We start from the raw sequence: 24,771 nt of genomic DNA on the forward strand, positions 1-24,771 counted from the left end.
GTCTGGCATCACGCCCCTCTGTCTGTCATATGGAAGGGGTACTCTGGAGTCACGCCCCTCTGTCTGTTCATATGGAAGGGTACTCTGGAGTCACGCCCCTCTCTAGTCTGTCATATGGAAGGGGTACTCTGGAGTCACCCCCTCTCTCTGTCATATGAAGGGGTACTCTGGAGTCACGCCCTCTGTCTGTCATATGGAAGGGTAACTCTGGAGTCAGCCCCTCTGTCTGTCATATGGAAGGGGTACTTGGAGTCACGCCCCTCTCGTCTGTCATATGGAAGGGGTACTCTGGAGTCACCCCTCTAGTTCTGTATATGGAAGGGGTACTCTGGAGTCACGCCCTCTAGTCTGTCATATGGAAGGGGTACTCTGGAGTCACCGCCCTCTCGTCTGTCATATGGAAGGGTACTCTGGAGTCACGCCCCCTCCGTCTGTCATAGGAAGGAGGTACTCTGGAGTCACGCCCCTCTAGTCTGTCATATGGAAGGGTACTCTGGAGTCACGCCCTCTAGTCTGTCATATGAAGAGGTACTCTGGAGTCACGCCCCTCTGTCTGTCATATGGAAGGGGTACTCTTGGAGTCACGCCCCTCTAGTCTGTCATATGGAAGGGTACTCTGGATCACGCTCTAGTCTGTCATATGAAGGGGTACTCTGGAGTCACGCCCCTCTAGTCTGTCATATGGAAGGTACTCTGGAGTCACGCCCCTCTCGTCTGTCATATGGAAGGGTACTCTGGAGTCACGCCCCTCTAGTCTTCATATGGAAGGGGTACTCTGGAGTCACGCCCCTCTCGTCTGTCATATGAAGGGGTACTCTGGAGTCACGCCCCTCTGTCTGTCATATGGAAGGGGTACTCTGGAGTCACGCCCCTCTTCTGTCATATGGAAAGGGTACTCTCTGGAGTCACGCCCCTCTAGTCTGTCATATGGAAGGGGTACTCTGGAGTCACGCCCTCTAGTCTGTCATATGGAAGGGGTACTCTGGAGTCACGCCCCTCTGTCTGTCATATGGAAGGGGTACTCTGAGTCACGCCCCTCAGTCTGTCATATGGAAGGGTACTCTGAGTCACGCCCCTCGTCTGTTCATATGGAAGGGTACTCTGGAGTCACGCCCTCTCTCTGTCATATGGAAGGGGTACTCTGGAGTCACGCCCCTCTGTCTGTCATATGGAAGGGGTACTCTGGAGTCACGCCCCTCTAGTCTGTCATATGGAAGGGGACTCTGGAGTCACGCCCCTCTAGTCTGTTCATATGGAAGGGGTACTCTGGAGTCACGCCCCTCTAGTCTGTCATATGGAAGGGGTACTCTGGAGTCACGCCCTCTGTTCTGTCATATGGAAGGGGTACTCTGGAGTCACGCCCCTCGTCTGTCATATGGAAGGGTACTCTGAGTCACGCCCCTCTCGTCTGTCATATGGAAGGGGTACTCTGGAGTCACGCCCCTCTGTCTGTCATATGGAAGGGGTACTCTGGAGTCACGCCCCTCTAGTCTGTCATATGGAAGGGGTACTCTGGAGTCACGCCCCTCTGTCTGTCATATGGAAGGGGTACTCTGGAGTCACGCCCCTCTGTCTGTCATATGGAAGGGGTACTCTGGAGTCACGCCCCTCTAGTCTTCATATGGAAGGGGTACTCTGGAGTCACGCCCTCTAGTCTGTCATATGGAAGGGTACTCTGAATCACGCCCTTCTGTCATATGAAGGTACTCTGGAGTCACGCCCCCTCTGTCTTGTCATATGGAAAGTACTCTGGAGTCACGCCCCTCTATCTTCATATGGAAGGGTACTCTGGAGTCACGCCCTCTAGTCTGTCATATGGAAGGGGTACTCTGGAGTCACGCCCCTCTCGTCTGTCATATGGAAGGGGTACTCTGGAGTCACGCCCCTCTCGTCTGTCATATGGAAGGGGTACTCTGGAGTCACGCCCCTCTAGTCTGTCATATGGAAGGGGTACTCTGGAGTCACGCCCCTCTAGTCTGTCATATGGAAGGGGTACTCGGAGTCACGCCCCTCTCGTCTGTCATATGGAAGGGGTACTCTGGAGTCACGCCCTCTAGTCTGTTCATATGGAAGGGGTACTCTGGAGTCACGCCCCTCAGTCTGTCTATATGGAAGGGGTACTCTGAGTCACGCCCCTCTCTCTGTCTATGGAAGGGTACTCTGGAGTCACGCCCTTCTCGTGTCATATGGAAGGGGACTCTGGAGTCACGCCCCTCTGTCTGTCATATGGAAGGGGTACTCTGGAGTCACGCCCCTCTCGTCTGTCATATGGAAGGGGTACTCTGGAGTCACCGCCCCTCTAGTCTGTCATATGGAAGGGTACTCTGGAGTCACGCCCCTCTGTCTGTCATATGGAAGGGGTACTCTGGAGTCACGCCCCTCTCTGTCATATGAAGGGGTACTCTGAGTCACGCCCGTCTGTCATATGGAAGGGGTACTCTGGAGTCACGCCCCGCTGGTCTGTCATATGGAAGGGGTACTCTGGAGTCACACCCCTCTAGTCTGTCATATTGAAGGGGTACTCTGGAGTCACACCTCTTTAGTCTGTCATATGGAAGGGGTACTCTGGAGTCACACCTCTCTAGTCTGTCATATGGAAGGGGTACTCTGGAGTCACGCCCCGCTGCTCTGTCATATGGAAGGGGTAAATCTCTGAAAACAGCATGACAGCAGCAGTGTTTCCTTTCCAGCCTTTGAGAGAGAGAATCCCCTCCATTAGCACACATCCCTCTCTCATCCCCCTATCCTGTTCATTCCTCCTAGACAKAGCCCAAKAACTATCTRTCTGCTGAGCCACATGACTTGGCATAAAGTGTCTGTGTGGTCAGCATGTGTGTATGGAGGAGAATGTTTTTAGTTACCATCATTATGAAACAGGTATCTTCTGTATGACATATGTATGATATTTAAGTCCTTTATACCCCTATGTATTAATAAAGTACAGTACTCTATATTCAAAAAGTGTGTTTGTATTGATGTGTAGATGTTGTACTTACCTGTGTTCTGTCTTTCAGGTGACATCYACCTGCGTCCCAGCCCCAGACCTGGGGAGGATTCATTTAACTCTGTCCTCCTGCCTTCATGTCCTTCTTGTTTTGGTTTGTTTTAACTCAGTTTGGCATTAGTAAGGYGTTCTCCACTCTGTCTTTACATTCTGATACTCACTGCGGTACTGTACTACAAAAGACCCAAACTAAAATAGTTGATCTCTTTCCCTCATTCTCAGCAGGGCTCCACAAAGTCTTCGTCCCAGAAGAAGAGGAACTCCCTTCCCAGGTACCAAACACATTTTTACTAGTGAAGGACATGTTCTCTTTCTACAGTGAACAAAAATATAAACGCAACGCGCAACAAGTTCCACTTCATATAAGGAAATCAGTTGATTGAAATTAATTAATTAGGCCCTAATCACATGACTGGGAATACAGATATGTATCTGTTGGTCACAGATACCTTAAAAATTGTAGGGGCATGGATCAGAAAACCCGTTAGTCCCTGGTGTGACCACTATTTGCCTCATGCAGCRCGACACATCTCCTTAGCAAAGAGTTGATCAGGTTGTTGATTGTGGCCTATGGAATGTTGTCCCACTCCTCTTCAATGGCTGTGCAAAGTTGCTGGATAACGCGGGAACTAGAACACGCTGTCGTACACGTCGACCAGAGCATCCCAAACATGCTCAATGGGTGACATGTCTGGTGAGTATGCAGGCCATGGAAGAACTGGGACATTTTCAGCTTCCAGGAATTGTGTACAGATCCTTGTGACATGGGGCCATGCATTATCATGCTGAAACATGAGGTGAGGGAGGCAGATGAATGGCACGACAATGAGCCTCAGGATCTCGTCACGTTATCTCTGTGCATTCAAATTGCCATCGATAAAATGCAATTGTGTTCGTTGACCATAGATTATTCCTGCCCATGCCACTCCCCAGCACCACCATGGGGCACTCTGTTCAAACCGCTCGCCAACACAATGCCATCTGCTGTACAGTTGAAACCGAGCAAACTTCTCCAGCGTGCCAGTGGCCATCGAATGTGAGCATTTGCCACTGAAGCGGTTATGAGGCCAAACTGTAGTCAGGTCAAGACCTGGTGAGGACGACTGTCACGCCCTGACTTAGAGATCCTTTTTATGTCTCTATTTTGGTTTGGTCAGGGCGTGAGTTGGGGTGGTATTCTATGTTCTATGTTTTGTAGTTCTATGTTTGGCCGGGTATGGTTCTCAATCAGGGACAGCTGTCTATCGTTGTCTCTGATGAGAACCATTTTTTTATTTTTTTATTTATTTCACCTTTATTTAACCAGGTAGGCTAGTGAGAACAAGTTCTCATTTGCAACTGCGACCTGGCCAAGATAAAGCATAGCAGTTGTGAACAGACAACACAGAGTTACACATGGAGTAAACAATAAACAAGTCAATAACATGGTAGAAAAAAGAGAATCTATATACAATGTGTGCAAAAGGCATGAGGTAGGCAAAAATCGAATAATTACAATTTAGCAGATTAACACTGGAGTGATAAATCATCAGAGATCATGTGCAAGAAGAGATACTGGTGTGCAAAAAGAGCAGAAAAGTAAATAAAAAAAGCAGTATGGGTGAGGTAGGTAAGTGGGTGGGTAGTTTACAGATGGACTATGTACAGCTGCAGCGATCGGTTAGCTGCTCGCGATAGCAGATTTTTAAAGTTGTTGAGGGAGATAAAAGTCTCCAACTTCAGAGATTTTGCAATTCGTTCCAGTCGCAGGCACAGAGAACTGGAAGGAAAGGCGTCCAAATGAGGTTTTGGCTTTAGGGATGATCAGTGAGATACACCTGCTGGAGCGCGTGCGCGGGGTGGGTGTAGCCATCGTGACCAGTGAACTGAGATAAGGCGGCACTTTACCTAGCATAGCCTTGTAGATGACCTGGAGCCAGTGGGTCTGACGACGAACATGTAGCGAGGGCCAGCCGACTAGGGCATACAGAGTCGCAGTGGTGGGTCGTATAAGGTGCTTTAGTAACAAAACGAATGGCACTGTGATAAAACTGCATCCAGTTTGCTGAGTAGAGTATTGGAAGCTATTTTGAGATGACATCGCCGAAGTCGAGATCGGTAGGATAGTCAGTTTTACTAGGGTAAGTTTGGCGGCGCGTGAGTGAAGGAGGCTTTGTTGCGGAATAGAAAGCCGATTCTTGATTTGATTTTGGATTGGAGATGTTTGATATGAGTCTGGAAGGAGAGTTTGCAGTCTAGCCAGACACCTAGGTACTTATAGATGTCCACATATTCTAGGTCGGAAACCGTCCAGGGTGGTGATGCTAGTCGGGCGTGCGGGTGCAGGCAGCGAACGGTTGAAAAGCATGCCATTTGGTTTTACTAGCGTTTAAGAGCAGTTGGGGGCCACGGAAGGAGTGTTGTATGGCATTGAAGCTCGTTTGGAGGTTAGATAGCACAGTGTCCAAGGAAGGGCCGGAAGTATATAGAATGGTGTCGTCTGCGTAGAGGTGGATCAGGGAATCGCCCGCAGCAAGAGCAACATCATTGATGTATACAGAGAAAAGAGTCGGCCCGAGAATTGAACCTGTGGTACCCCCATAGAGACTGCCAGAGGACCGGACAACATGCCCCTCGATTTGACACACTGAACTCTGTCTGCAAAGTAGTTGGTGAACCAGCAAGGCAGTCATTAGAAAAAACCGAGGCTACTGAGTCTGCCGATAAGAATATGGTGATTGACAGAGTCGAAAGCCTTGGCCAGGTCGATGAAGACGGCTGCACAGTAATGTCTTTTATCGATGGCGGTGATATATCGTTTAGTACCGAGCGTGGCTGAGGTGCACCGTGGACCGGCTCGGAAACCGGATTGCACAGCGGAGAAGGTACGGTGGGATTCGAGATGGTCAGTGATCTGTTTGTTGACTTGGCTTTCGAAGACCTTAGATAGGCAGGGCAGGATGGATATAGGTCTGTAACATTTGGGTCCAGGGTGTCTCCCCCTTTGAAAGGGGATGACCGCGGCAGCTTTCCAATCCTTGGGGATCTCAGATGATACGAAGGAGAGGTTGAACAGGCTGGTAATAGGGGTGCGACAATGGCGGCGGACAGTTTCAGAAATAGGGGTCCAGATTGTCAAGCCCAGCTGATTTGTATGGGTCCAGGTTTTCCAGCTCTTTCAGAACATCTGCTATCTGGATATGGGTAAAGGAGAAGCTGGGGAGGCTTGGGCGAGTAGCAGCGGGGGGGCGGGCTGTTGGCCAAGGTTGGAGTCGCCAGGAGGAAGCATGGCCAGCCATGAGAAATGTTTGTTGAAGTTTTCGATTATCACGGACTTATCAGTGGTGACCGTGTTACCTAGCCTCCAGTGCAGTGGTGGCAGCTGGGAGGAGGTGCTCTGTTTTCCATGGACTTTACAGTATCCCAGAACTTTTTGGAGTTAGAGCTACAGGATGCAAATTTCTGCTTGAAAAAGCTGGCCTTTGCTTTCCTGACTGACTGCGTGTATTGGTTCCTGACTTCCCTGAACAGTTGCATATCGCGGGGGCTCTTCGATGCTATTGCAGTTCGCCACAGGATGTTTTTGTGCTGGTCGAGGGCAGTCGGGTCTGGAGTGAACCAAGGGCTATATCTGTTCTTGGTTCTGCATTTTTTGAACGGAGCATGCTTGTCTAATATGGTGAGGAAGGAACTTTTAAAGAATGACCAGGCATCCTCAACTGACGGGATGAGGTCAATATCCTTAGGCTGCCCTTTTTCCCACCTGTGTTTGTGGGAAGTTGACTTTGTTTAGGGCACATAGCCTTTAGCTTCACGGTTTTGTTTTTGTAGTGTTTATTGTTTTGTTCGGCGTCATTTTATTAATAAAAGAAAATGTACGCTCACCACGCTGCACCTTGGTCCTCTTCTTTTAACGGCCGTGACAACGACGAGCATGCAGATGAGCTTCCCTGAGACGGTTTCTGACAGTTTGTGCAGAAATTCTTCGCTTGTGCAAACCCAGTTTCATCAGCTGTCTGGGTGGCTGGTCTCAGACAATCTACAGTTGTGAGGCCGGTTGGACGTACTGCCAAATTCTCTAAATGACGTTGGAGGCGGATTATGGTAGAGAAATGAACATTAAATTCTTTGGMAACAGCTCTGGTGGACATTCCTGCAATCAGCATGCCAATTGCATGTGCCCTCAAAACTTGAGACATCTGTGGCMTTGTGTTGTGACAAAACTGCACATTTTAGAGTGGACTTTTATTGTCTCCAGCACAAGGTGCACCTGTGTAATGATCATGCTGTTTAATCAGTTTCTTGATATGTCACACCTGTCAGGTGGATGGGTTATCTTGGCAAAGCAGAAATGCTCACTAACAGGGATGTAAACAAATTTGTGCCCAGAATTTGAGAGATGTTAGCTTTTTATGCGTACGGAACATTTCTGGGATATTTTATTTCAGCTCATGAAACATGGGACCAACACTTTACATGTTGTGTTTATATTTTTGTTCAGTGAAGGACTTTATTAGGACGTTATATTTCTACTTAGTAGTGAAGGACGTGTTCTCTTTCAGTCAGTAGTGAAGGACTTGGGACAAGATTCAATCCGTTGCAGGTAGTGTATTATTTACTCAGGAGTGTGAGTGTGGAGTGATTCGATTTATTAGGATCCACATTAACCAAYGCCAATGGAGAMAGCTAGTCTTACTGGGGTCCGACACATAACGAAAAATAAATTACAGACAAAATACTTTACAATTTGCATGAATGTAAAAACATCAACGTGTGTGTGTGTGTGTGCACATTTATCACGTACACATGCAGTACCAGTCAAAAGTTTGGACACAACAACTCATTCAARGGTTTTTCTTTATTTTTACTATTTTCTACATTGTAGAATAATAKTGAAGASATCAAAACTATTAAATMATTATGGAATCATGTAGTAACCAAAAAAGTGTTAAACAAATCAAAATATGTTTTATATTTGAGATTCTTCAAAGTAACCACCCTTTGCCTTGATAACAGCTTTGCACACTCTTGTCATTCTCTCAACCAGCTTCATGAATGATTCTCCAACAGTCTTGAAGGAGTTCCCACATATCCTGAGCACTTGTTGGCTGCTTTTCTTTCACTCTGCGGTCCAACAAATCCCAAACCATTTTAATTAGGTTGAGGTCGGGTGATTGTGGAGGCCAGGTCATCTGATGCAGCACTCCATCACTCTCCTTCTTGGTCAAATAGTCCTTACACAGCCTGGAGGTGTGTTTTGGGTCATTGTCCTGAAAAACAAATGATAGTCCCAAGCGCAAACCAGATGGGATGGTGTTTCGCTGCAGAATGCTGTGGTAGACATGCTGGTTAAGTGTGCCTTGAATTCTAAATAAATCACTGACAGTGTCACCAGCAAAGCACCCCCAYACCATCACACCTCTTCCTCCATGTTTCATGGTGGRAACCACATCCGTTCACCTACTCTGCATCTCATAAAGACACGGCGGTTGTAACCAAAAATCTCACATTTCGACTCATCAGACCAAAGGACAGATTTCCACCGGTCTAATGTCCATTGCTCATGTTTCTAGGCCCAAGAAAGTCTCTTCTTCTAATTGGTGTCCTTTAGTAGTGGTTTCTTTGCAGCAGTTAGACCATGAAGGCCTGATTCACCCAGTCTACTCTGAACAGTTGATGTTGAGATGTGTCTGTTACTTGAACTCTGTGAAGCATTTATTTGGGCTGCAATCTGAGGTGCAGTTAGTTGCTGATTTCTGAGGCTGGTAACTCTAATGAACATCTTCTGCAGCGGAGTTAACTCTGGGTCTTCCTTTCTTTTGGCGGCCCTCAGAGCCAGTTTCAACATAGCGCTTGATGGTTTTTGCGACTGCATTTGAAGAAACTTTCAAAATTCTTGAYATTTTCCAGATTGACTGACCTTCAGGTCTTAAAGTAATGATGGACTGTCGTTTCTCTTTGCTTATTTGAGCTGTTCTTGCCATAATATGGACTTGGTCTTTTACCAAATAGGGCTATCTGCTGTATACCAATGCTACCTTGTCACAACACAACTGATTTGCTCAAACACAATAAGAAGGAAAGAAATACCACAAATTAACTTTTAACAAGGCACACCTGTTAATTAAAATGCATTCCAGGTGACTACCTCATGAATCTGGTTGAGAGAATTTCAAGAGTGTGCAAAGCTGTCATCAAGGAAAAAGGGTGGCTACTTTGAAGAATCTCAAATATAAMATATATTTTGATTTGTTTAACACTTTTTTGCTTACTACATGATTCCATATGTGTTATTTAATAGTTTTGATGTCTTCACTATTATTCTACAATGTTTGCTAAGAGCTGGCAGCAAACTGATAGGTCTGCTTTTAGAACCAGTAAAGGTTGCTTTACCACTCTTGGGTAGCAGAATGACTTTGGCTTCCCACCAGGCCTGAGGACAAAGACTTTCCTCTAGGCTCAGATTAAAGATAGGAGTGGCTATAGAGTCAGTTACCATCCTCAGTAGCTTTCCATCTAAGTTGTCAATGCCAGGAGGTTTGTCGTTATTGGTCAAAAATAATAATAATTGTTCCACCTCTCCCWYACTAGCTTWACAAAATTCTAACTTACATTGCTTTTCTTTCATTATTAGTTTTTTTTATGCATGAGTATGATGGCTCACTTTTAGTTGTTGGCATTTCCTGCCTAATTTTGCCCACTTTGCCAATGAAGTAATCAAGACCTGGCCAGATGAAAAACACAAAGTGATTGTTTTTGTTTTTATGGTTTCACAGCAAGAAATGTGAATCTTTGAGTGAGTGGTGAAGGAGAAATGAAGAGAGACAGCAGATGATGGAGAGATCGATAGAGTAATTGACCCTCTTTCTCCTTTTTCGTCCTTCCCCTTTCTCCTCTCCTCCAGGAGTGTGAATCGTGTGATGGAGAGAGTGATGGCGAGGCACTATGACTTTGACCTCACCTACATCACTGAGCGGATCATCTCTGTCTTCTTTCTGCCTCACCTGGAAGAACAACGTTACCGTGGCAACCTACAGGAAGTGGCTGCTATGCTCAAGTCCAAACATCAAGATAAATTCCTGGTGAGTTGGGGGGGAAAGGATTACTGTATTTGGAAAAAAGCAATTCACACATCCAAAATGTGAACTGGGTTGGCAACTAAGCAGACTGAAACAGGAAGGGAGGAACTATGCTCGTTTAAATGTTCTTGCAAATTGTTTTCAAACTTTTGCGTGCGCTAATGAACATGACCCTGGTGCTGGGAACATCAGTCGATACATATGTATAAAAAGAATCTCACAGACCGTATTGCCACTCCACAAAGTTAATTTATTGTCTTATCACCCCACCATGAGAGGACTGGCATGGGTGCAGGCTTTTGCTCCTGCCAAGCAGTAACACTCCTAATTCAATTTATCAACTAGTCATTGTCTTCAATTAAGGCTTTGATTTTTGGAATGGGGCCACATTTTCCACAACGGCCCTTACAAGGTAAGGTTTCCCACTTCTGTCCATATGGAGATAAAATGGACATTTAAATGGAATATATTTATTGTATAATCCATTTTATCAAACATTATACTCACAAATTGCAATGAAAAGATCACATTTCATTTGAAACAGATTTTAATTTCTCCCTTATACTTTTATGATACCAAAAACAAAGGTGTGTGTGTTTGTTTGTTTGTTTGTTTACTTGTTCTGGCAGAAATGTCATGATCCGTGAACAACAGTGTTTTGTATCGTAACCTGCGAACCATTGAGCTAATGCCATCTTCTTCCATTAGTCTTTTATATAGTTAATAAGTGACCATTAGTCATGCTTAAATTCCGTTTYGGTATTAACTACGTTACTGTGTGGTGTTATGAAGAAGCAATGCAAACAGTATATTGTTCTTTGTAAACAAACGCTCATTGTTTTGTTTCCTCTAATCACATACGTGACGTGCATTTTTGCCACACAACTTGCGGTCAACGTTGAGACAATGTTGTGTTGTGGTTGTGTGCTTGCTGGGTATGACATTGTTGATTGCCTCGTCTTTTTGTCTCAACATCTACCTCTCCCAGCTCTTAAACCTGTCTGAGAAGCGTCATGACATCACACGACTCAACCCCAAGGTAGGTTGACTACATACACACTAGGGCTGACCCCATTTAGTCAACTGGTCGTTTGTTTGGTCGATAGGCTGTTGGTCGACCAAGATGTTTTTAGTCAAACAGTCGGAAATATATAAATCAGACAGGTGTCATGATGTCTGATTCACGCCTGTGTGAGTGGACTAATCCATTGTGGAGTCCGCGGGGATGSCACACTAGTATCACCAGTAGTACATTTACCGTTAATTGCCATAATTTCTAATCTACAATGTTTACCCTTCTCATTGTCAGAGTGGACACGTTGTTTTCAGACTGCACCACCTTGACATTTCATTCCATTTACGAGTTGTCAATTTATTAATTGTCTTTAATTTGTAGCGCTCCTGTCAGTGTTGAGTAAGGACGTGCACCTGATTATGCATAGAAGTAGGCCTCGGGTACCTGGGCTGCGCGCAAATATATGCCTATAAAATGTGCCCATTTGGGGATCTGTTAACATTTTTTGGGGGGTGACTTCCATTCTGTGAGGATTGTTTTTGCAACCACCATTGCAAACATCAGAGCCTGTTGTTCCTCATACGATGATCTTAGAACAGACTCTGAGCAGCCAAAGAGAGCGAGTTCTGCGTTTGGGTCAATGACCCTCTCAGTTGAAGTCGAAAGTTTACATTAGGTTGGAGTCATTAAAACTTGTTTTCCAACCACTCCACAAATTTCTTGTTAACAAACTATAGTTTTGGCAAGTCAGTTAGGACATCGACTTTGTGCATGACACAAGTCATTTTTCCAACACTTGTTTACAGACAGATTATTTCACTTATAATTCACTGTATCACAATTCCAGTGGGTCAGAAGTTCACTAAATTGACTTTAAACAGCTTGTAAAATTCCAGAAAATGATGTCATGGCTTTAGAAGCTTCTGTTAGATTAATTAACATAATTTGAGTCTATTGGAGGTGTACCTGTGGATGTATTTCAAGGCCTACCTTCAAACTCAGTGCCTCTTTGCTGACATCATGGGAAAATCAAAAGAAATCAGCCAAGACCTCAKAAAAAAAATTGTAGACCTCCACAGGTCTGGTTCATTCCTTGGGAGCAATTTCCAAATGCCTGAAAGTACCACGTTCATCTGTTCAAACAATAGTACGYAAGTATAAACACCATGGGACCATGCWGCCRTCATACCGCTCACGGCGGAGACACGTTCTGTCTCCTAGAGATGAACGTACTTTGGTGCGAAAAGTGCAAATYAATCCCAGAACAGCAGCAAAGGACCTTGTKAAGATGCTGGAGGAAACAGGTACGAAAGTGTCTATATCCACAGTAAAACGAGTCCTAAATCGACATAACCTGAAAGACTTGTTYCATATTTAGCCACTGCCCAGTTGCCAGTACGTTAATGCCCTGGCATTTGCAGCCCAGTCATAATGCTTGAAGATGGGTAGGCCTAAGCCGCCACTTTCCTTGGGCTTTTGCAAGTGGGCTTTACGAATACGGTGGTYTTTGTAACCCCAGACAAATTACAAGATTGTAGAGTCCAAAGTCTTAAAAAATAATTAGGTAATACAAATTGGGAGATTCTGGCAAAAATAAAGGAACCTGGGGAGAGAAAACATTTTTATGGCATTAATGCGCCACATCATGGAAAGAGGCAATATTCTCCAGCTCTCCATGTTTTGATTTAGCTTTGCAACCAGTTCACTGTAATTTAGCTTGAAGATGAGCTTTGGATTTCTAGGTATTTCTAGTCCCTGGTAAGTTAAGTGGTCATGCACCACTWTAAATGGTATCCTCTGTAGCTCCCTTGTTGTAAAATTATCTGCGATACACACAAGATCACCTTTTCCCCAATTTATTGAATAGCCAGATAGTTTGCCAAATGAATTGATTAAGTCTAGTAGTTTAGGGACAGAGGCTACTGGGTCCAAGAGGCATAAAAGTACATTGTCTGCATATAACGAAATACATCTTTCTATGTTTCCTACTTTAAGACCTTGGATATTAGGATGAGCCCTTATTTGTGTCGCCAGGTGTTCAAGGGTGACAGTGAAGAGAAAAGGACTGAGTGGGCAACCCTTTTGGACAGATCTATGTAGTTCAAAGGGACTGGATGTGTCATTGTTCAGAATAGAGGATGTTGGGCAGGCGTAGAGCATTTTGACCCAGGTGATAAATGAGTCGCCAAATCCAAATCTAGTGAGTGCTTCAAACATATATGACCATTCTATTTGGTCAAATGCTTTTTGAGCATCTAGCGATATAACAGCTGCCCTGGAGCACCCCCCCTGATTTGCATAACGAATGTTCAGCAGCCTGTGCACATTAGAAAAAGAGAWCGTGCCGGGGATAAACCCTGTCTGATCTGGGTGAATAATGGTTGTTACATGTTTGTTCAACCTATCAGCAAGCACTTTGGTGATAATGTTTTTATCAAAATTAAGCAATGCTATTGGTCTATAATTTGCAGGATCTGTTGCCTCTCTGCCTTTTTTCAACAGAACGCAAATAGTGACTTCATACAATGATTTTGGCAAAATATTATTTTCTCTTGAATCAGTGAACATCCCGAGTAAGAGGGGAGCGAGAGCTTCACTGAAGGTTTTATAAAATTCACAGCCAAAACCATCCGGCCTGCAGCCTTTCCAGGTGGGAGAGCTTTTATTGCCTCCATTATTTCCGCTGTTGTGAAATTTGAGTTCAATAATTTTTTGGCGCTATCATCAAGTTTTGGCATGCTGACGAAATCAAAGAAGGCTGATACATCAGAAGCAGAAGCATCGGATCTGGAAGAATATAACTCTGAGTAAAATTCTTTGAAGCAGTTGTTTATCTTTTTAGGGTTTGTCAGCAAAGTACCCGCCTTAGACCAGATTTCATGGATTGCTCTATTTGCCCGTGCGCCCTTTAGTTGACTGTCCAGCAACYTTTCCGGTTTGTCCCCTAGTTCAAATTGTTTTTRTCTCAGCTTTAGTAGGAGGTTACTGACCTGTGAACCAAGAATAGAATTGTATTCATATTTTAATTTCAAAATATTGTTGTAGTCAACCTGAGAGAGTGAAGTTCTGTATGTTCTCCTCTAACGACTGCGTTTCCCTCTTTTATGGCAGACTGAAATAATATGACCTCTCATAACACTTGAAACGTGTCCTATAGTGTGAATCAGATACCACTCCTGTGTCATTAGTCTTGAGGAACTCATTCAACTTGGCGTCATGCAGTCAATGAATGCTTGGTCTGTGAGCAAGAGGGGTTAAAACGGCAACTGTAATTTCTGTTTTGGTAAAAGTAAGATTGAGGGACAACATAATTGGACGTGTGGCTTCGTGTATTAAGAGATTATGTGTGTTTAGAATTAAAGCACATCAGTTTGGAATTATTTAGGAATAGTCGATTCTAGAAAAGACCTGTGAACATGACAGTAGAATGAGGTAGTCTGTTCTTGTGGGATTCTAGTTGCAAGTCCAGTTCCGGATTAGATGAGATTATTTAAACACTGAACAGATGTGATTTTTTGAAGGAGTACATTAATGACAGTCAGTCAAGATACGGAACAATAACATAATAAAGTTCACCTCTAATTATTAGATTAGTGGTGCTAAGATCTGTAGGGAGGCATAAGTCAAAAACATCACTGAAAGAAAAGTTGGTGTTAGTCAATGTTAGGTCCATAGACGTTCAATAGGGACAGGATAGAATTTAATTGATTCCCTTGATTACCATGTGATTCAAGTGCTTAAATATCGCATGCCCGCTTTTTGCGTGCGTCCCGAAAGGACCGTTCTCCCCAAACCTCCATTGGGAAACCCCCTAAATGTAAACAGCATTACACCCCCCCGAACTCCCTCCCCACTGCTTCCCCAGAGAAAAATACCCCGTGCCTCCCCCACTGCCTTCCCCAGAGTAAACCCGCCCTCCCCACTGCTTCCCCAGAGAAACCCGCCCTCCCCACTTGCTCTCCCCAGAGAAACCCGCCCTCCCCACTTTCTTCCCCAGAGTATCGCCGCCCTCCCCAGCCTTCTTATCCCAGAGAAACCCGCCCTTCCCCACTGCTTCCCCAGAGAAACCCGCCTCCCTGTCCAGAGCCCCCCTCCCATGTCTTCCCCAGGAGAAAACCCGCCATCCCCAACTTCTTCCCCAGAGAAACCCGCCCTCCCCACTGCTTCCCCAACGCCCCAACTGCTCCAAGAAACCCGCCTCACCACTGCTTCCCCAGTTTAGAACCGCCTTCCCCACTGACTTCCCCAGAAAACCGCTCCCCCCACTGCTTCCCACAGAGAAACCCGCCCTCCACCACTTGCGTTCCCCATATGAAGTCCCTCCCACTGCTTCCCCAGATTATAACTGTTTTTAGGTAGCCTCCCCACGTCTTTCCCAAATTGAAGCATTGTCTCCATCTTCATGTAAATGAGGACCGCCGGGCATGATGGCTAGAACAGACCCAATACTATGCTACTAAGCTAACAACAGTCGAGACATCTCCACGTTTGTTGGAAATCATATCAACGTTACCGCTTATGAATAAACATTGAACTTTATCCTCACAGAACTTCCTCATGGCCAGAGTGTGTCTTAATTATTTAATCACAGTGTGCTTAAAGCATCAGACAAGCTCAGTAGCCTACATATAGTTGCTTTTATTAAAACACATAGGGTGTGTCTATATAGTGAAAAATACACATTTAAACATTTAGACCAATCGATTTGTCGGAAGAACAGACCACTCCAGGTCTACCAAGATTTGTTTTAGTTGGGGACAGACCTAATAAACACACACTTCAGAGTGCTACTAGTCCAGAATTCATGTGTGAATAAGTCGATAAATAATAGCCTGGTCCACATCTGTTTGTGCTGTCTTGCCAACTACTATGGTCATATTGTCATTCCAAACATGACAATATACTGGCAAGAAAGTACAAACAAGTCTGGGAGCAGGCTAACTAAATAGCCCTCAGAACCTAAAATGTTCTCCTCGTCTTCAGGTTGAAGACTTTGGTTGGCCCGACCTGCACGCCCCTCCGCTGGACAAGATCTGTGCCATGTGTAAGGTCATGGAGACCTGGCTGACCTCTGACCCCAGCAACGTGATCGTCCTTCACTGCAAGGTCAGGGAGGGTTTAGTGATTGATGTATTGTGTTGTGTTTTCTGTTCAAATATGTCCAGTTATCTTACAGCTCTCTCTTGTATTTTTTTTTCTCTCTCAGGGAAACACAGGAAAGATGGGGGTCATTGTGGGTGCCTACATGCACTACAGCAAGATTTCTGCAGGGTATGTGATGAGTGTGTGTGTGTGTGGGGGGGGGGGGGGGGGGTAGCCTGTTTATTGATAGCCAGCCTGTTTGTGTGTGTGTAGGGCGGACCAGGCCCTGACCACTCTGGCCATGAGGAAGTTCTGTGAGGATAAAGTCTCCTCCTCGCTACAGCCCTCCCAGAACAGGTAAGAACATCTCCCCTCTCTCTCTTTCTCTTATGCCATGCAACTTTCCTGCATATTCCTCCCATTTCTCCTCCTTCTTGTGTGTTTTACTCCTAATTTTATACCCCYGTCTCTCTCTTGCGCTCTCTCCTCCCCAGGTATATGTACTACTTTGGGGGTCTGCTGTCGGGGGCGATCAAGATGAACAGCAGTCCTCTGTACCTTCACCATGTTCTGATCCCCAGCCTGCCCAACTTCCAGGCAGCAGGGGGAGGTCAGTGTCCTACTGTACAATGTGATGTAGTACACTACAATGTCAAATCTGTGTTGTTTCAACTTGAAAATATAAATTACCACGACGCCTAATGGTTATAATTTAAGTAAACTCAGAAGATCAAGTTTAGTTGAAAATGAAAGGTCAAATGTGTGTAGGAACTCTTCTTTTCAAGTTGAAACAACAGAAAATGTTGAGAATTAGTTGGAACTTATTAGTTTAGTACTGTTAGGAGTATCAACATTAGTATTTTTAGAACGATCAACTATTCTTTTTTGTTTAGTACTGTTAGGAGTATCAACGTTATTATGTTTTATTTAGTACTGTTAGGTGTATAAACATTAGTATTTTTAGAATGATCAACTAGTATTTTTAGTTTAGTCATTTTTGAATTATCAACTAGTATTTTTATTTAACTTCAAAACTTTGGGGGGATAGATTTCAACTCCTTCTTCTTTAATGACATCACATCAACACCCTCTTTCTCCCCTTGCTGTCTCCTTCGTTCTCACACTTCTCCTCTCTGCGCAGGTTACTATCCTTTCCTGAAGATCTACCAGTCTCTACAGCTGGTCTACACCTCGGGCATCTAGTGAGCTAATTCATGTTGTTAACGGTGATTGTGGTGAATAATAACATATGGTCTCTAGTGTGTTTTTCACTGTGTTCCCTTTCCACCGTCACACACAGTTGGTACTTGTGTACCTTTGTTGGGACTTGTTTATACTGTTTATACGTGCTACTGTCTGTGTTTACTGTGTGCTGGTTTGAGTTTACTCCAACTGAACATGGTTTACCTGTGTTTTACCATGTTGAGTTGTGTTTTGACTATGTTAGCATGTGTTTTGACAATGTTGAGGTGTGTTTTACTATGTTGAGTTGTGTTTTGACAATGTTTAGGTGTGTTTTACTATGTTGAGGTGTGTTTTGACTATGTTGAGGTGTGTTTTACTATGTTGAGGTGTATTTTGACTATTTTGAGGTGTGTTTTACTATGTTAGCATGTGTTTTGACTATGTTTACGTCTGTCTGTATGCATAGCGACCCCCAGGGCTCCAGGGCGAGGAAGCTATGTGTGACGCTCGAGCCGGCGCTACTGTTGAAGGGGGACATCATGGTGAGAGAGCACTGTTAGACACAAAATGGATGCCCAGTGGCGAGCTTTCACTCCTGTCAATCATACTCTACTATCTCCTATTTGACTTGTTCTCCTATTGGATTATAGCTACAGAAGTAAACAAACTATCCTCCATATTGCATTTGAATAAGAATGCAATTGATTAGAGCTTTTGTTGCCAATGTGGCGCAAAAATAAGCATTTACACTCCAAATTGTATTCTCTCCCTCTCTCCCTTCTTCCTCTCTCTATCTCGACCTTCTCTGTCTCTTCCTCTCCCTCTCTCTATCCCRACCTTCTCTGTCTCTTCCTCTCCCCCTCTCTATCCCGACCTTCTCTGTCTCTTCCTCTCCCTCTCTCTATCCCGACCTTCTCTGTCTCTTCCTCTCCCTCTCTCTATCCCGACCTTCTCTGTCTCTTCCTCTCCCTCTCTCCAGGTGAAGTGCTACCACCGGCGGTCGCGTGGCTCAGAGAGGGAGGCGGTGTTCAGGCTGCAGTTCCACACCTGTACGGTCCACGGAGCTCAGCTGTGGTTCGGCAAGGGAGAGCTGGACCTGGCCTGTGCAGGTACCTTTATCAGGGGTGGGATAGAGGGGATGTCAGTGAGTTTAGGAAGGAGGGAGGGGGAGGGAGGGGAGAAGGGAGAAGGGAATGGTTGTGTTTCAGGATGATATGCAGTTGCTTATTATTGGAGGCAGTCAGATAGATAGACAGACACGCAAGCACGCAGTCTCACTCCTTTGCACACGCACACTTGCTCGCTCACTAACACACACACAGTCACATACAGAAATCTGACTTGTAGGCAAGACGCAACACAATCTGACAAGAAGCAACAATTTTTATGATAAAATTATTTATTTATTTATTTTAAATAGAATATTGATATACAAATAAACAATTCATTAGCAAACCTATACCTACCAATATCCTAACTGATAGCTCAGAGGCAGAGAGTAAGCCCATCTCCACTGCCAACTCCAACATCCCCAGAATGGTCTCCAGTTTCTCATCAGAAAAGAGCCACTGGGCCTCCCAAGTGTCGCAGTGGTCTAAGGCACTGCATCGCAGTGCTTGAGGYGTGACTACAGACCCGGGTTCGATCCCAGGCGCACATTTGGCCCAGCGTCATCCGGGTTAGGGGAGGGTTTGGTAGGCTGGGATTATCTTGTCCCATTGCGCTCTAGCAACTCCTTGTGCTGGGCCAGTACAACACTTGGAGACTGGGGATGGCCTCCTGCACTGGAGCAGAATAGAGCAAGGCAGAAGTAGATAGAGGGGTATTTACTGAGCTGGTGAATTCAGGCTGAGCTGGTGAAGTCAGGCTGAGGTGGTGAAGTCAGGCTGAGGTGGTGAAGTCAGGCTGAGGTGGTGAAGTCAGGCTGAGGAAGTCACTTACTAAGCTGGTGAAGTCAGGCTGAGGTAGTGAAGTCACTTACTAAGCTGGTGAAGTTCAGGTGGTGAAGTCACTTACTAAGCTGGTGAAGTCAGGCTGAGGTAGTGAAGTCACTTACTAAGCTGGTGAAGTCAGGCTGAGGTAGTGAAGTCACTTACTGAGCTGGTGAATTCAGGCCTTTGCCCTCAGAACAGCCTCAACTCCTCGGAGCATGGACTCGACAAGGCCCATGTTGACTCCAATGCTTCCAACAGTTTTGTCAAATTGGCCGGATGTCCTTTGGGTAGTGGACCATTCTCGATACACACGGGAAACTGTTGAGCGTGAAAAACCCAGCAACGTTGCAGTTCTTGACACAAACCTGTGCGCCTGTCACCTACTACCATACCCCGTTCAAAGGCACTTCAATCTTTTGTCTTGCCCATTCACCCTCTGAATGGCATACATACACAATCCATGTCTCAATTGTCTCAAGCCTTAAAAATCCTTCTTTGACCTGTCTCCTCCCCTTCATTTACACTGATTTGAAGTGGATTTAACAAGTGACATCAATAAGGGATCATAGCTTTCACCTGGATTCACCTGGTCAGTCATATCATGGAAAGAGCTGTTCATAATGTTTTGTCCACTCAGTGTATTTATAACATACCTAAACTAAAATGAAATATACTGTGTATAAGATATACACACATTACATATTTCATGTGTGTATCTTATACAGCATATGTAATGTATATTTCATGTATGATTTATATGAGAGAGAGAGAGACATTTACATAAAACGGCTTGTTTGGATGCTGATTGGTCGATATGTGGGACAATTCCCGCAAAATACCATGACGTGTTAATGTCATAGTTCCACTGTCCTGCAGCCAGAATACAAAACAAAGTTACTTGTTAAAATAATATTTGTAATGCAAAAATATCATGAATATTTTTTATGAATATGTTGGCAACCTTGGCTTCCCCTCGGGCCTCAGAACAGCCCTTGGCGTCCCCTCAGGCCACAGAACAGCCCTTGGCTTCCCCTCGGGCCTCAGAACAGCCCTTGGCTTCCCCTCGGGCCTCAGAACAGCCCTTGTTGGGAGTTGTCACAATAATTCTCAGGTTCTCAGGCATGATAGCTTAAATATATATAGTTTGGGTTGTTTAGTCTGGGCTGTTTGTCTCTCCGTAGATGACCGCTTCCCTCCAGATGCTACGGTGGAGTTTATCTTCTCCTACGGCCCAGAGAAAATGAAAGGTACTGAGAGAGAGAGAGAGAGAGAGAGCGAGAGAGAGCGAGAGAGAGAGAGCGAGAGAGAGAGAGAGAGAGAGAGAGAGTAAAACTGTGTGTGAGCGTACAACGCTGTGTGTGAGCGTACACAGCTGTGTGTGAGCGTACAAAGCTGTGTGTGAGCGTACAAAGCTGTGTGTGAGCGTACAAAGCTGTGTGCACATGTGTGTGCACATCCTTGTTAGTGTGTTGTGTCTGTGTCTGCATTCGAGGTGTGTGTGATATCTAGTATAATCTCTTTCTTCACAGGGCGAGAGTACCGTACGAATGACCCATCTGTTACAGTGGACTGCAACACCTCAGACCCAGTGATGCGCTGGGACTCCTATGAGAACTTCAATCTGCACCACCAGGATAGCACTGAGGGTAAGGGTGAAACACACACACACACTCATACACATAGGAAGAGTGGGGTAAGTTGAGCCAAGGGGGTTAGTTGAGTCACCCTTGTTTCTAGGAAACCATACTCAAAATGAATCATGGAGTCTGTGAAGGAAGAAACCACATGGAAAAGTGGTAAGCAAGTTACATCCAAAAAACAGATTTTCAAATGTATTTATTGTGTTAAAGGTTTCATGATGCTTGTATATAAACCTAAGTAGATCATTTTAAGATTGTTCTATACATAAGTTGGGGTCTCTATAAGCTTCAATATGAGGTCTTAAACCTAGCATGAAAGTGCATCCTTGTAGCTGTGTGGGATAATATTATTAAAATGTTTGCCTTGGGGTAAGTTGAGCCAATTGAAACGTTTTCTTCACTGGCATAATGCAAGGCATTATCACTGGGTTATGAGGTAACAATGGCCTATGTTATGAGTGTTTAAAAAAGTACAAAATGTTTGTTATCTGTTAAGCCTGTGTTAAAATATGCTTAAAATGATTAAAAGACAACGAAGCGATTGTGATTGTGTTGAATTGTGTTTGGGAAATAAAGATAGACATGGTTTTAAAAGGTAGTGGTAATATTTCATTCAGTACAGAAATTTGCAGGTGGCAAATAAGTTGTGCCAAAAGATCACTTTTTTGGGATAAGCTATGTTTAAAAATATGTCATGTTTACATTAATTCTGATTATTTCTAGAGATACATTACATAACATCCTGAAATATATGTAGATATCTTTGTTAGAAAGAATACTAGATTTCCCTTGAAGGAGTGATGCTGAATGTAAAAAATGTCTCAACATACCCCACTCTGCCCTACAGACATACATAGTTTATCATGCACGCAACTACACCAACACATCTCTGGTGTATATACTCACGCCACCAAGACAACATTCCTGGACTCATACACATACACACAAGCTAACCCTGAATCCCTCTCTGGTTGTCAGACATCTCCCACACGCGTGGTCCTCTGGATGGCAGCCTGTACGCCCAGGTGAAGAAGCATCGAGGCCGGGGCTCTCCCAATGCATGCCCCACAGGCAACCCCACAGCCAAGCCCCCTCCACTGGCCCAGCCTCAATCTCAACCTCAGCCCCTGTCCCTTAGCTCTGACTCGGGACACTCCTCCACCCCCTCCGAACACATGGAGGGCCCCCCTCCTTGCCCCCTGTCCCGTCTGGAGAAAGAGAAGGAGGTGGTGGACTGTCTACTGCGGAGGGGGGAGGGTGGAGAGAGAGACAGGGCGATGGAGAGGGACCGGGAAACGGCAATTTTGGATGATGGAGACTCTGTTCCAGAAGGAGGGTTGAGGAGGGAGCAGTGGTCATGTTGCYTTCGAGCGGGCCACGGTCGAAGATGTCAGAGATGTGGGGACGCATCGGGTTTTGAGAGGGAGCCGTACTTTGCTAAAGGACATTGTATGGCCCGCTGTAACAGCAGCACCAAAGGCAACCCAAAGACCCGAGCATTACCCGCCTTACCCTCCCAGCAGCCGGTGTCTCCTCACCCCCTGGAGCCCCATCTGGACATGTGCCATCGCCATAGCGCCCATCCCCTGCCCAAGTTGCCGTGGGAATGTCCCCCACCCTCTTTACCCTGTCTCCATTGGCCATGCTACCCCTACCCCGCCCCTGAACACGCCCACCCAAACTCCCACACCATCCTSGCTTCCAATAGGCTCTTCTGCGGTGGAGAGGAGTGTCGGGTCTTTCATTACCCCGCCCCCCGCCCTGCCCCACCTCGCCTTTCCCACCAATCCCTGCCTTCCAGCCCGTATAGGGAGATGTTTTTCAGCCCGGCGGCTCCTCCTCGCTCTGATGGCTGCCCATGCCAAGACTGCACCTGCAGGCGAGAGCACCAATCGGCTTCGGACAGAGCCTTCCACCCGCTGTGCCCGGACCAACCAGAGAGCCTGCACTGGCCCCGAGGGCAGGACTCTGAGGTGTGGGACAGGGATGCAGGGCTGAGGCGGGGAAGGGAGGGGCCTTCTCAGCTCTGGGAGCCGGAGAATCCATGGGAGGCAGAGAGAGAGGCAGAGTTTTGGCAACGGAGGTCAGTGGGAGGGATGTCACCCTATATAGGCTGTCACTCCCCCCTGGGTCAGGGTACCAGGTACCCCAGCSCCCAACCCCTCCTGGACAACCCCGGTGGCAGCAGTGGGTACAACACACCCCAACCCCCCCGCCACTCCTGCCCTTGCTCTCCCTACCAGCAGGCCTCCCCCTCGGAGAGCCACGGGAGCCCGAGGTATGCCTCGGGGTACCAGTCTGGGTCCACCTTACCCCTGCCCCCTGGTAGCCCAAACCCTGGTGACTCCCAATCGGAACCACCCACCGACAGGCAGCAACAGACTGATGGACACACTTGTAAGTGATGCAACCTCACACAGTGGTGAACCGTGACTATAGGACCTAGGCCTTCAGAGGGACCAAAAATCTTTCAATATGTGTTGCATCAAACAAAAAAATCCAGAAAATAACAGAAAACATAGCATCACTTAATGCGCCCGACATTACATCTAGTTGTAGTGAAGGAGGAGCAATACTTTTTGATGACATTAGGAATGAATTAAACAGGCTTGGCTGCGCTTCGCGCTGCCACACACACCGAGAAAGAACCGGCATGGACACAACATGACACACAGCATAAAATAATGCATTGTTTACACAATTTATGGTAGCCACCACCAGAGTTGGGACCAAGTCATTGTTTTACAAGTCACAAGTAAGTCTCAAGTCTTAGCACTCAAGTCCCAAGTCAAGTCTCAAGTCAAGACCATCAAGTCAAGTCTCAAGTCAAGACAGGCAAGTCCGAGTCAAGTCTCAAATCAAGACCGTCAAGTATCAAGTCATGTCTCAAGTCCTTAACTTTGAGTTTCGAGTCCTAAACAAGTCATAATGTGCTCTTCACCAAATGTAATACCATTTCATATTTTTAACAAGAGTAATAGTATATTACATTTACGCATTTCTTCCCGCATGTTTTGCAAGTTGCAGTCCGTTTTTTGTTGATACAGCGTAGTCTTTATATCCGAAAATAATCATTTGGCGTATCATCTTTTCAAGGGCTCCATCTGAATTCACCCGCCAACGTTCCTCTGCACTGCCAACGTTCCTCTGCACTGCCACGCACAACTTTTTCTCAGCTGGCACAATTTGATTGGCTACAGTCCGATACAAACTGTAATCCGTTAAATGAAGAGTTGATGCGCTGCACACTTTTTTTAGTAGCATAATKTTTTATATTTGGGCTTGGGAAGGGTATCAAGTCAAGTCGAGTCATAAGGCTCAAGTCCAAGTCATGTCACGAGTCATTGGAGTTAAAGTCAAAGTAGAGTTGCAAGTCATCGTACTTCTGACTTGAGTCTGACTTGAGTCCAAGTCATGTGACTCGAGTCCACACCTCTGGTCAACACCACTATCACACAATCACCAACAGCGACAAGAACTGTGTCACATTAAAGGTGACAGGCTCATGGTGCTGAAAGTACAGCGACTGTATTACGTGTCCACTCCATGGTGTTGAAAAGCTACAGCGACTGTAATACGTGTCCACTCCATGGTTGAAAATACAGCGACTGTAATACGTGTCCACTCCATGGTGCTGAAAGTACAGCGACTGTGTTACCTGTGTCCACTCCATGGTGCTGAAAGTACAGCGACTGTAATACGTGTCCACTCCATGGTGCTGAAAGTACAGCGACTGTATTACGTGTCCACTCCATGGTGCTGAAAGTACAGCGACTGTATTACGTGTCCACTCCATGGTGCTGAAAAAGTACAGCGACTGTAATACGTGTCCACTCCATGGTGCTGAAAGTAC

General features: G+C 45.6%; 1 protein-coding gene across 1 annotated transcript in view; it reads left to right on the plus strand.

The window, feature by feature from the left end:
- The first annotated feature begins 3,218 nt into the window (after positions 1-3,218).
- Positions 3,219-24,771, plus strand: part of LOC111970457 (tensin-2-like) — a 42,709-nt gene continuing 21,156 nt past the window's right edge. Inside the window, exons 1-13 of the mRNA XM_023997204.2 lie at positions 3,219-3,276; positions 9,888-10,065; positions 11,051-11,101; positions 16,061-16,183; positions 16,284-16,348; positions 16,433-16,516; positions 16,654-16,769; positions 17,301-17,361; positions 17,811-17,886; positions 18,324-18,453; positions 20,460-20,525; positions 20,808-20,924; positions 21,897-23,315. Of these exons, the coding sequence (XP_023852972.1) occupies positions 9,904-10,065; positions 11,051-11,101; positions 16,061-16,183; positions 16,284-16,348; positions 16,433-16,516; positions 16,654-16,769; positions 17,301-17,361; positions 17,811-17,886; positions 18,324-18,453; positions 20,460-20,525; positions 20,808-20,924; positions 21,897-23,315 (2,470 nt within the window). The 5' untranslated portion in view covers positions 3,219-3,276; positions 9,888-9,903. The remainder of the gene's footprint in view (positions 3,277-9,887; positions 10,066-11,050; positions 11,102-16,060; positions 16,184-16,283; positions 16,349-16,432; positions 16,517-16,653; positions 16,770-17,300; positions 17,362-17,810; positions 17,887-18,323; positions 18,454-20,459; positions 20,526-20,807; positions 20,925-21,896; positions 23,316-24,771) is intronic.

The sequence above is a fragment of the Salvelinus sp. IW2-2015 genome, linkage group LG11, assembly GCF_002910315.2.
Source record: "Salvelinus sp. IW2-2015 linkage group LG11, ASM291031v2, whole genome shotgun sequence".
NCBI classification, from domain to species: domain Eukaryota; kingdom Metazoa; phylum Chordata; class Actinopteri; order Salmoniformes; family Salmonidae; genus Salvelinus; species Salvelinus sp. IW2-2015.